The sequence below is a fragment of the Xenopus laevis genome, chromosome 5S (assembly GCF_017654675.1).
Source record: "Xenopus laevis strain J_2021 chromosome 5S, Xenopus_laevis_v10.1, whole genome shotgun sequence".
NCBI lineage: Eukaryota > Metazoa > Chordata > Amphibia > Anura > Pipidae > Xenopus > Xenopus laevis.
Genome location: NC_054380.1, coordinates 44,398,474 through 44,412,093, shown reverse-complemented (window position 1 = coordinate 44,412,093; position 13,620 = coordinate 44,398,474). Strand labels below are relative to the sequence as shown.

Here is a 13,620-nt window from a genome sequence, read left to right as displayed (position 1 = left end):
GGGAAAAGGCATGTAGGTGTCTTCCCTACCAGTCCACTACTTGTTCCCTATGGTGGAGGATGCAAGCTGCAACTGGCCCTTGTCCAACTTACAAGAGTATGTTTTTATCTAGCACAAGGTGCAGAGTGCAGTAAGAAGTGCTGCACAAATGAGCACTAAGGGGCATGCTTTTGCAACCTACTTGCACTTATTCCCAATTTATGAAAATTACCCCTTTTGCCAAAAAGAGTCCCTCCAAAAATACATATTATAGCTCAAACTTTACTATAAACATTTCCTTGGCACCTTATCAGGAATTTTCAGTATAATCCTGTGTTTTATCTCTATTTTGTAGCCTGTGCTCAGTTGTTACCTCAGGATAACTGAAATAACTGCTTGCAAAGCAAAATGTTCAAAACAATGAAGTGCTCAATGTGCAATGAGAATCTCAAAAATATCCTCGTTTTATCATTTGGAATTCTACTTTTGTATACAGCTTACATGGGACTTCAGACTTTGCAGGTAAGGCTTGTGCTTTCAACACCTCTATAGATATCATGATAAGACCAGTGGTGTAATATAGAGGAAGCATACCATGCAGTCGTGAGAGGCCTGCACCAGGGGCGCTCCACCAATGAGGGGAATTGAGACACTCAACTCCCTGGTTGCCAGGGATGGTTAAAAATGCAGCTACTGGTAACTAAGTGCCGTATTTGCAATTGCGCTCTCTGCACTAACGACGTGGAACATCCGACCCCCTCCAGCGCTGAAAAGTGCCGTGGGGAGGGGTGGGGAACGGCAAAAGGAAGGTCGCCTCAGGCTTGGCAAAATGGCCAGGATCGCCCCTGGCCTGTACCATGGTGTCTCTTTTCCCTATAGTATAGTAGAAATCCCTGCTCAGTCTCTAATGAGACTACAGTCAGACAAACTACACGAAAATTGAAAGAAAGAATTAGAGAACACCTATCAGACATTAATATACATAAAGACACCAACGTTTCAAAACATCTTCATTCATGTAACCCTGGAGATGTACATTTTTTTTTAGTATACAAGGTATAGATTTATCTAAAATACTTACCAAGAGAGAAGCCTCATGGATTTTTAATCTAAACACAAGGATACCACTGGACATGAACTCAGACTTTGATGATTCATGTTATTATTGATACAAAAAAAATTTCTATTTCTATATCCTGTGCATTTTCTCGCTGTAATCATGTATATTTGTTTTAATGGATAAATATCTTTACCTATTTTTGTATATTGTGTATATTTTGAGCTTGTGCTTTATGGGATACTGTCCCTTTAAGAACTGCTTTTTTTCTAATAGTTTTTGATTGGTTGATGTTTGTATAAAAGCTAATTTCCTGTGGGTGAGACCTTAGCCCATGATTATGTACCTTGGGGGGTACAAAATGCGGGCCTATAAATAATAGGGCCTATGGAGAGGCATGTATACTTTTAACTTTGATAAATAAAGACCCATTTTTTAACATATTTGTTTGTCCCTGTGGATTCCTCTAAGTGCCTCTGAGTGCCTACTCTGAGAGCCCTGTTTTTCTTGCTGTTCATTTCAGTTCATGTACATGCTTTGGGGTGCCCAGCAATAAATACGCATAACACTGGGAAAGACTCACAGCAGATGGTGCTGCTGAGACATGTAGCATCTAGTTTAGCAAAGATTAACATTTTACATATTAGGTAATCACTACAGTGATGCACAAGAGGTAGAAAATGATACTAATTTATTTGTAAAACTTGCATTAAATAAAACAAAACAGAAACACATTTTTAAGTCATTATTTGTAGTGCACTTTTTGACAACAATGGGCTACATTTATAAAGTTTGTGCAGTGCGTATTTATTCGCAAATGGTGGTATTGCCCATGTTTTATTCCTGAACAATGAAAAATTTGAACTGCTGCATCTGTCTTTCCATTTTTTGCATTGCCCAAAAATATTGTGCAAATGAGCCGGGTGTTTGTGTGACCACTGTGCAAGGTTATTGTGCATGAAATTAGCGTTGACAGTAATTTAAATTTGCAATTTCCGAAAACTGTTTTACGAATATTTTCTTTGCTACCAAATCCATGTTGTAACTTTGCAAATAGGTCATATAAAAAAAGCACATTAAATACACCACACTTTTCCAGCTTTATAAATATGACCTTGTGCAGGGCAAATATGTTCACTGTGCGAATCATTCTGTGCTGCACAAAGTTTATAAACAAGCCCCAATAAGTTTTGTGAGGTTAAAGGGGTTGTTCATCTTCCAAACACATTTTTCAATTAAGTTGTTTTCAGATTGTTCACCATAAACAAATATTTTTTTCAATTGCTTTCCATCATTTGTTTTTTACCATTTTCCAAAAATTGAAGTTTAAAGTTTCTGGCAGCTTGGTGATCCAGGAGCATTCTGAACTGTTACCGTTTGCTATATTAGTTTATACATTTCTCAGCAGCATCTGTGGAATATTAGCAACATTTCTAACAGCTGCCTTTAATCAAACTCAGGGATTCTGCTCAGCAGGGAAGATAACAAATGTATCAACTAATTGCATAAATTTAGTCTGCGACCTCCTTCCCAGAGCTGTTTTAGAAGGTGACAAATGAAACTTTACACTTCAGGTTTTGAAAAACCGTTACAAATAGAAAATAGAAAGTAATTGGAAAAAAATCTTTATTTCTGGTGAACAATCTGAAACTAGCTTAACAGAAAAAAAGTTTTAATGGTGAAACACCCTTTTAAAGAACCTCAACCTTCGAGTGGCTTGCAGCTTTACCACTATATAAAATATGGTAAAGATGGTACTGTATTTTGATGTTTATGTATGTGCATATTATAAGAGTATTTCAGAGAAACCTTCATGTGGATATCAGGGAATACATAGTAGGGCATTCCATTTGCGGGGAATCCACTGGAATTTATGCTTTTATTTGCCAGATCAGAGAGTTTTATTATATGTCCCCAGTAGTGTATTATGCTGTAATCTTCATTTTTTTTTCTTCACCCTCAGAGCAGTCTCAATAAAATTGAAGGACTTGGTGTTGCTTCACTGAGTGTCATGTATGTTGCCCTCAGTATTTCATCATTGCTGCTACCTCCTCTACTTATAAAGAGAATCGGGTGCAAGTGGACCATTGTAGTGTCCATGTTCTGTTTCATTTCCTATAGCTTGTGCAACTTCTACCCAAGCTGGTAAGATTGTTTTCATTTGAATGTGTTTTCATTCACATTTTATGCTGCTTTTTGGAAAATGTATGGTTGGCTTTAAGGATTATTTAGTAAATGAGCTTTGAAGTATGTTTAAAGATACACTTTCAAACCAGTGTGGTTTTGTCCTGATTGTCTGATAAAACTAGATATAATTTTAAAATCAACTAAGGCTATTATCGGTCTATTACTGTATTTAACTTTGGCTCAATATATTATTGAGTTAACCCTATTACACTTTTTCACTCCCATTAAACAACAAATAATGGGCTCAATTAGCGATAAGTGAATTTTTTCACCAGACATTTTACCATCTACAAATTGTTTCGTGAAAAATCCACCGCAAAAAAAAGTCACCAAGACCAAATTGTCACAGAAACAAAAAAGTTGCCATAAGAAAAAACGCTCATTGACTTTAATGCATTTAGACAAAAAAGTTGCTGAGACAAAAAAGTCGCCACAAGAAAAACGCCCATTGACTTTAATGCATTTGGACAAAAAAGTTGCAGAGACAAAGAAGTCGCCACAAGAAAAACGTCCATTGACTAATATATTTGGACAAAAAAGTTGCTGAGACAAAAAAGTTGCCACAAGAAAAACGCTCATTGACTTTAATGCATTTGGAGTGAGAAAAAATTGTTGTGCGTAAAAATTTGTTAACTTAAATGTGTTTAGTTGATTTTTCTACGATGCGAAACGGGACAGATTTGCTCATCACTAGTCTCAATGGTTAATTACAAACTCATGTGCACTATGATTCTATGCAGCCACATAAAATAAAGGTAGTGCTTCTGTTATGGTTATATACTGCATTGGGTGCAAATAAAGCAAATAAATTGTATGTAGAATCATAGCAATGTTTGGTTCTAATCATTTGATTAATTTCATGTTGCAATAGCATATATCAAATGATGGAAAATATCAAAATTGAAAGAATACATTTTTTCCCCAGGCCTACGTTGATCATTTCTTCTGTACTTGTGGGATTAGGAGGAGGACCACTTTGGGCTGCCAAAAGTACCTACGTTACAATCACTGGAATCAAATACGCAGAGACATCTGGGAAAATAGCTAAAGATGTAGTTAACCAATATTTTGGCATTTTCTTTATGATTTGTCAAACTTGTCGTGTTTGGGGGAACTTAATTTCATCTTTGATATTCAACCTATCACACAATTCAGGTATTGTAAGCATTTTTAGATTAAATGATTAAAAGCAAAATTGTAATTGCCCACTTGAACTAATCATCCATATATTTTTTTTTGTGTTGTTTTCAATTTCGCATTATCAGGAGGCCTTGATGCTCTCAATCAGACAATTTGTGGTGCAGGTGACTGTCCAGTAGAGCAATCACATTCTGGGAATATCACTAGTAGTCAGCCATCAAAAACCATTCTCTACACTCTTCTGGGCTCCTACACTGGTTTGTATTTATAAGTCTTTATGTCATTATCCACTACACTAGCACCTAAACCAGGACAAGACGGAGTCCTCTCTGAGAGCTCCACTAGGCTAGTTGTGAACGATGATTAAAGACCCTACTGTAACAAAGATGTATCTCCTACATACTACTTGTGGAGCTTGTGTTCCACTTTCCACCTTGCTTTAAAACTGGTAATTTAATGTTTCCGCTTGCTGTAACTTGCTGTACAGGTTAAGAATAAAACAAGTCTGTCAGCGTAAAGGATTCCAATTAACTTGTAGTCTGGGGTTATAAACTGTATAAGAAATCACTAGACAAAGAGATTTGTGTTATATAAAGTAATGATAATAATCCTGCAATAATAATATATAATTACACTGCAGACTGTCAGCAATTTGACTTTCATCACGTTTCTCTAATACTTGTACACCAAGATGATAATTATTGTTTAGAACACAATATGATGAAAAGACTTTTTATAGCAGATATAAAGTTATTTCAGATACATTTCTAAATATAGCAGGATGCTCTATGGTAGACTGGTACTTAAAGTGCCGCTTACACTAAAGAATGAAAGTGTCTCCTACTTGAAAATTTAAAAACCTTGCACTTAAAAAAGGTTTATTCTTTTACTTCGGGATGCACCAAATCCACTATTTTGAATTCGTCTGAACCCCCGAATCCTTCACAAAGAATTTGGCTGAATGCCAAACAGAATCCGAATCCTAATTTGCATATGCAAATTAGGGGGGAAGGGTAAAATAAAATATTTCTTTGTTTTGTGACAAAAAGTCACACGATTTCCCTCTCCGCCCCAATTTGCATATGCAAATTAGGATTCAGATTCGGTGCGGCCGGACAGAAGGATTTGGCTGAATCTGAAAATGTGCTCTTTTGTACTCATGGAATCTGACATGCCTGGTTCTATGGAGCTGCAAAGGTTGCACCTTGAAAATATGTATTTAACATTTTTTAATTGGTAACCTAACAGTTTTAGGAAACCTATGATGTGGACTAATGGTGCACATACAACAGAAGATTGAGCTGTCTGTTATCTGCCTCTTATTAAGGGAGAACTAAACCCTAAAATTTAATATGGCTAGAAATGGCTTATTTTATATACTGAACTTATTGAACTAGGTAAAAGGTTCGGCATCTCTATAGTATTAATGATATGGGCCTTTAGATTTGTCACAGGCATTGCCCAAATTAGATTTTTTTAAGTGTGTCTGCAACACACACATGCTCAGGTAGCTGACGAGAGCTGAGCTTAGGCCTGTCATATAAGCTGATACTACTGGGCTGATTATTAAATTCTGATGCTAATTGCATTGGTTTTGGAGCTGCCATGTAATGAGAATTGTCTGAATTGTGACTTTTATGTTCTATATATACAGTATATTGTGAGTTCGGCCCCTAAGCTCAGTCAGTGACAGCAGCACAGAGCATGTGCAGTGAATCAGCAGGAAAGAAGATGGGGAGCTACTGGGGCATCTTTGGAGACACAGATATTTACTGCTAAAGGGCTGTGGTTGCATCGGGCTGGTACAGAAGCCCAAAACAAAATGTAAAATATTTCTGCCCTTATTTGGTTAAGCTTTAGTTTTAATCTGTTTTTGTTCTTTTTCCTGTTGTTTTAAGGTTGTGGAATTTTGGCCGTGCTGATGATAATTTTTTTTCTGGACCAGGCACACACAGAGAAACAAAATAGAGAAAATCAGAGTGAAACGTCAATTTGTTCATATCTGTTAGCAAGCTTTAAGCAACTTCGAGATAAACGTCAGTGTCTTCTAATTCCATTGACAATGTTAAGTGGTTTTGAACAAGGGTTTATTGCCAGTGACTTTACAAAGGTAGGAATAAATAAGTGTAGATTTATTCTTAAAGATTCATTAATATTAAGTGAATATTAAAATAAATAAAAAATATTAATGTATGTTTTATTTTTTACAGTCTTATGTGACCTGCATTTTGGGACTGAAATATGTGGGATTTGTAATTATATGTTTTGGCGTTACTAATTCCATTTGCGCTGCAATATTTGGAAAACTTACCCAGTACACCGGCAGAATTCCATTGTTTCTCCTTGGTAAGGATCTCCTTATAGACCTTATAAAAAAGGTGTCAGGATCTATAGAAAACATGCAGCATTAAATTAATTAAAGTGGCACTCCACCCAAATATTGAAAAAAACAACATTTCAACTAAGTAAACTGTATATTAAAGTTATTTTTATATGTTATTTCTATTGAAAATAGTATATGGCCAATTCTATTCTCTGCATTGCCCAAATCTCCTCTAGCCAAAAATTATACAGTGCTTTGAATATTTATTTACAGGTCTGTTTACTTTAGAACATACAAGGCACTAGCTGGAGGAGAGCTGACTTCGGCCACGTTGTTATGATAAGCAGTGCAGAGCATAGGAAGGGATGGACAGATAATACTGCACTGATAATAATAGGAATTACAATTATAAATAACTTCAAAAACCCTGCAAAGTTTTAATATTAATTATACTGGAAAGTTGTTTGGAATTTTCTGTATTGGATAATTTATATTATTTAGGTAGAGTTGCCCTTGCAACTGATTTTTAGTAGTAGTATTACCAATTTTAATCTGATCATAATTGTTCTGTGTGAAATGCATGTGAATGAAAAATTATTTAGGTGGGGGCGGCAGCAGGCAGCAATTATTACCTCCTGGCCCTTACTGGACACCTGCCAGCATCAACATTTTCAACCATTCAAAAAAGTTCTGGGGGGAGGGAGGGGGGGATTGGTCCAATGCCTGTGGTAAAATAAAAATATTCACAGTTGGGAATTTTAAAAACACTACAAGGCAGATTTATCAAGGGTTGAATTGAAAATTTGAATTTTTAAATTTTTAGTTTATTTTTGTGTACTTCGACTAGGGAATAGTCCAAATTCGATTAGAATTTGAAAAAAAATGTAAAATTTGAATATCGAAATTCATCATGTACTGTCTCTTTAAAAATTCGATCTCGACCATTCGCCATCTAAAACCTGCCAAATTGCTGTTTTAGCCTATGGGGGACCTCCTAGAACCTATTTGGAGTCAATTGGTGGACTTTAAATCTAATTTGATCAAATGCGCTGTTACTTCAATTCGTACGATTCAAATTCGATCAAAAACAGACATATTTGGTCAATTTTTTTCATTGGAATTTTGAAGTTATGGAAGTTCAAAAAAACTCCCATTACTTACAAATTCGACCCTTGGTAGGGGCAGATTTATCATTTTTAAAAATTCTAATTTCAAGTTTATTTTAGTGTAATTCGACTAGGGAATAATCCATATTCAATTTAATTTTTTTTATCATGTACTGTCCCTTTAAGAATTCAAATTCAGCTATTCACTGTCTAAAACCTGTGGAATTGGTGTTTTAACCTATGGGGGATCTCCTACAATCAATTTGGAGTAGTTGGTGGACTTTTGAAAAAATGTTTTTTAAAAAACTCTAAATTCGACCCTTGATAAATATGCCCCTAAGCAAATTTGCACCCGGGCAGTAACCCATGGAAACCAATTAATTTTTTTTTTAAAAAAGTTTCTAATTGCAGCTGCCCTAAAAATAACTAATCACTAATTGGTAGCTACAGGTTACTATACAGGTGAACATTTGCCCAGTATTTAGAAATACTGTCATTAATTGGAATGCATGATAAGGAATTTTGAATTTCTGATTCAATCATTCAGGATATTGCCCCAGTCAATGAGCCAGTGCTATTTTGTCATTGCATTTTGTCACACATTGTAATTTCATATAATATCAGATGTGTGGCCTGTGGGCTTATTGGTTAACTAACAAAACTCTTAGCCGCAACCTTTAAGCTATTGTCACACAGATCAGCTTCTCAACCGGTGTTAATACTGCCAATCTGCTGCAATCTTCACAACCGTTTATTTTCTGCCTGCGATCTGCTGTGTGTAGACTATTGGCTGGATGGTGTGATCGTCAGTCATCATTGAACATGGGGCAGATGGCAGCAGATCTTTAGTCTTTCTGCTGGAGTATTTTTATCTGCCGTTTTATCTGATTTGTGCAAAAATAATTAAATCTGTACTCCTGACAGTAGTATGATATTATTATGTACCCACCTCTAATACTAATGTATACGTATTATATTAATATTACTGTAAATAATTTGTTATATATTTTTTAATTTTCTACCGATTTTGTTATATTTTTATTTAAAGGGACAGTATACCATCACATATTGCATTGATTAAAAATAGTACACCAAAAACAATGAGCTTTTCAATTGCTTCCTGAATTTTTAACATTATGGGGCATATTCATCAAGGGTCAAATTTCAAATTGAAAAAACTTCGAAATTCGAATTAAAAAAAACGAATTTAAGTAGAAGTTTGTTTTTTTTGGTCAAATAGGTCAGTTTTTGATCGAATAGGTCTATATTCGGCCGAATTAGAATCTTACGAATCGAATGAATAGCGCATTCGATTTGAATTTTTTTCCCACCAATTGACTCCAAATAGGTTCTAGGAGGTCCCCCATAGGCCAAAACAGCAATTCGGCAGGTTTTAGATGGCGAATGGTCGAAGTCGAATTTTTAAAGAGGCAATACATTATAAATTTCAATTTGAATCAAATTTGAATCAAATTTTAATCAAATTTGGACTATTCCCTAGTCGGAGTACACAAAAAATTTGAATATTTTTCATTCGAAAATTCACCTCGACCTTTGATAAATCTGCCCCTTAAATTAAAATAATAATTTTGTTTCATTAACCCCGTTACATTTCCCAGTAGTAGCTCAGTTAGCCAGATCACTAACTTTCTAAACTGTTATACTATAACTTGATAGATTATATGAATAATTTCTAAGCAGCAGACTTTACCTCGAAGCTCCTCAAGCTTTTCTAGAGTCTGTCCCACAATTTCCATGAATAAATTAGTTATTGTCAATCGAAGCTGCTGAGCAACGTATAATTAGGTTAGGTTAGTAAACTGGTAACCTAGCTTACAGGTTACATTTTAGAAAAACTGTAAACTAAAGAAAAAATAAACCATTATTTGTTTTATACTAACTGAACATGTCATTATACATTCTGTGGAGGTGAACTGTCCTTTTAATGTAGGTTTTTTTGGTCAAAACTTTAAATACAACAGTCAAATGCAGTATATTATCTGTTTTACAGACATGTGTACATCCAAATACAGAATAATTTAAGATATTTAGCTTCTACATATTTCTTCCGACAGGGGCAGCTATAAATGTGGGTTGTATCATTGGATTCTTGACGTGGAGACCTCACATTGGCAACTTTGCTGTGTTTTTCATAATGTCTGGACTCTGGGGAATTGCAGACGCAGTGTGGCAGACATTACTAAGCTGTAAGTTGGAATAAAAAAATGTTAATGTACAAAATGTCCGGTTTCTAGAGGCAAGACATTACACCAGGGCAAATTTATATAAACAGTATATTTAGAAACCTGTATCCAGGTTGAATTTCTACAACAACTTATAATGGATTGCTAAATATTCTTTTAGCTTTGCAAACTTGTATCCACATTGTGAAAAAATTGCAAATGATTTTTGCGATAGCAACCATTATTACATTTGCCTAACTGGGAGTAAACTGTTGCTGTTAAACAATGAATTCTACTAGGGATGCACCGAATCCATGATTCGGTTCGGGATTCGGCCAAGATTCTGCCTTTTTCAGCAGGATTTGGATTCGGTCTAATCCATTTGCCGGCTGAACCGAATCGGAATCCTAATTTGTAGATTTGTAGATGCAATTTTGGGGCGGAGAGGGAAATCTTGTTATTTTTTATCAAATTCCCAATTGTAGCATGTAAGTGGCATAGAAATTAATCCATGTTTTGCAGGGGTAATCCAAAAATAGCATTGAAGGGTCAAACAATTGTTACTGGAAGGCAGATTTATCAAAGAACGAATGAGAAATACTGCAGGTTTCCTGCCAGATTCCTAACCATCTGAGCCTTGCTGGAATTTTTATAAGATCATTCAAACTGGCCTATTGATTTGACTAGGTCTGAATCGATATTTGGAATCTATATGAATGAGTGTTTATGAATCTGCTCCAAGTGTTGATAAAATAACTTAAACATTTAAAAGGATCCATGGAAATGCTCAAGGCAGATGGCATGTCCATGACTTTGTAAGACTGACTTGCACCTTTTTGCCCATGAGGTTTTGCCTTGCACCATGTACATCAAAGCATGTGGAACTGGCAAATCAGTGCTGAATGCAAATTTAATGGAGAATATAATGGTACAAGCACATTTATGCCTTTTTTGCCCACATTTGTTGTACAGAGTAATCTTAAATGAATATAATTAGGGGATTTTTGTTTATACAGGTATTTGTATGTCTTAGTTCTGAAACATTAGTACAAACAGGGCCAACTTTAGGTTGCTTTGACCCAATGGGATATGTGCCCATTGCAGAATTTCTAGGGCCAGCAGCCCAACTTCTGAGTGCTTATCACAGATGTGAGACTGTGATGTCACTCTCCATGTTATACAAATCGCACCCTGGAAGTGAGAAGTCCAGTTGGATTGCTGAGGGTGAATATACATTGGTGCAGTGCAGGGGAGTCCAAATTAGGCCCTACACTTGGTAAGAACGACCCTGAGCAGACATATGGATAACAGTGCTCAATCCGCAAGAAATTAAATAACCATTTAAACAAAACCAATAGCTATATACAGTAGTTATGCAGCTATCTTAGCAGGAGAGGAATCAAATTACAATAATTCCTTGTGAGGCAAAAAATGTATAGGTGTGTTGGGACTACAGAAAAGTCAATATAATGTTATAAAATTCCAATTTCTTCCACACTAGTATGAACATAGGATTTACCAAGTAGGGTGCATTATAAAGAGAATTTCTACACTCAAAGTTCCATGCGTTATATCACATTACACATTGCATAAACTAAATAGGGAAAGCCAGCAATGCCGTGTATAGGTTGCATACAACAATAAGTATAGGCTAATACTCCATAAACTTTGGGTTCAGGTGACGGTTGGCTTTTTTTTAGCAGGCCGTGAATTATCACAAAATATATTGCCTGACAATATTTAGGATGCTACCAGCCTGTCATCCAAATTCATGGCTCTCATGTACTTACTAACTCTGAGTACATTTCATATTAGCATAATATAATCATCATGTAATAATCTTCTTTTAAATTGTTACAACATTACCCAAATAGCGGGGCTGATTACTACAAGCTTGTGTATGTCTATAGCTGCATTTACTATACTGTACTGATTTTTTATATTGTTTGATTGACTACAAGTTACCTTCTAGCAGTAGTAAGCATATATTTGTTCTCATATAAAAGGACTGTGTAACATTTAATACTTAAACTATACTTCCCACTTCCTTCTTCTTAGATAGTGAGCTCACTCATAGCCCCTCCTCTTTTCCACAGGGGTGATTTATCAATCCCAATACCTGTTCCAGCCTCAGTGAACACATACCCTTGTTATTCTCCCCATTTGTTGTGTCTCACAAAGCATTGTGGGCAAGATATGCATTCCTTTTAGGGTCTTTCCGTCACTGTGCCACAATATGTAATACAATACAACTCTGTACTTTTTCTATTAAATGTTTTAATTGTTTTTTTTTCTATCTTGCAGCTCTTTATGGTGTTTTGTTTGAAAAAAACAAAGAGGCTGCCTTTGCCAACTTCTCTCTCTGGGAATCTCTCGGCTTCGCTATAGCCTTTGGATACAGCTCATTTCTGTGTGTTTATGTAAAACTTTACATATTAATGTGTGTGGTGGTGATCGGAATTTTACTTTATGGAACAGTGGAATATATTGAACATACGCAACTTAGAAATTCTCCTCATGTGACTGAAGAAGGACCAAAAGAAAACGAGGCCATCCCAGCCTAAACAAAGGCACTCCAAAATTTCTGTGAAATGTTATTGTGTTATTTTCAGATCAAACTATTTATTTTGTATATTATGTTTATTATTGAGGTCATTTGCAAAATACTGTATGTTAGGCCTCTGCAAACAGGGTGTCACAAAGTGGCTGCAATCTAAATGCCAGCTATCCACCAATTTCTATTGAAATAAATGGGAAGCACCATGGGTCACCCTGTACACATAAACAGTGTCGGACTGGCCCACCTGGATACCAGGAAAAGTCCCGGTGGGCCAAGGTGTCAGTGGGCCCTTATGCTGCTAGACAGTTGGCATGTTTCATGGTCATTCCCAAATTCTATGAGAACAAAGAGACTAAATAGATGGAATAATAGATTATAGTATGTAATAGAAAGAGACTAGGAGAATAGAGGTTGAGTTAGGAGAGGAAGAATAATAGTACTGAGAGTGGGCCCCTGGTCTAAGATTAATTGGTGGGCCCCTAGTCAAAGGTTTTTGGGTGGGCCCCTGGTGCCCCAGTCCGACACTGCACATAAATGTTATAGAAGTTCCTACTGATGCCAAAGGGAATTAAATCGCAGGAGGTGTTTTGTTGGCTGCTGAAAGAAAAAGGGATCAAAACTAAGGATTCACCAAATCCACTATTTTGGAATTGGCCAAACCCCTGAATCCTTTGTGAAAGATTCGGCCGATTACCGAACCGATTATGAATCTTTATTTGCATATGCAAATTAGGGGTGGGAAGGGGAAAACTTTTTTACTTCCTTAATAAATATAAAAAAATTAACTAGGGTCCTGTGGTCTACTTCCTCGGCCGGTGCCCAGGGACAATTGACTGATATAGTGTAGTATTTTTTGTTTATGGGTGGTCACACACTCTATAAAGGGGGGTACTACTTCTCCTTCACCTTTAAAGTTATTACCATCACCTTTTATCCAACCAGTGTGATTTTGTGGTTACTTACAAACGTTTAAGATTTTTATGGGCCTTCAGGTACAGTGCTGGCCTTAACAGACAGTCTGCTCTTTCCTCTCCAATGTTCCAATAGGTCTATAGGAATGTGCTTAGAACAAAATCCTCTTTAAT

The 13,620-nt window shown here is 36.0% G+C and overlaps 1 protein-coding gene across 1 annotated transcript; it reads left to right on the top strand.

Moving 5' to 3' along the window:
- Positions 1-348: 348 nt before the first annotated feature.
- XB22065091.S (provisional ortholog of unc-93 homolog A S homeolog) lies at positions 349-12,539 on the top strand. Its single transcript, XM_018264776.2, has 8 exons — positions 349-501; positions 3,000-3,181; positions 4,149-4,378; positions 4,489-4,620; positions 6,262-6,473; positions 6,574-6,709; positions 9,868-9,999; positions 12,280-12,539. The coding sequence occupies exons 1-8, from the start codon at positions 388-390 to the stop codon at positions 12,537-12,539; spliced, it is 1,398 nt and encodes a 465-aa protein (XP_018120265.1). The 5' UTR covers positions 349-387.
- Positions 12,540-13,620: the final 1,081 nt, after the last annotated feature.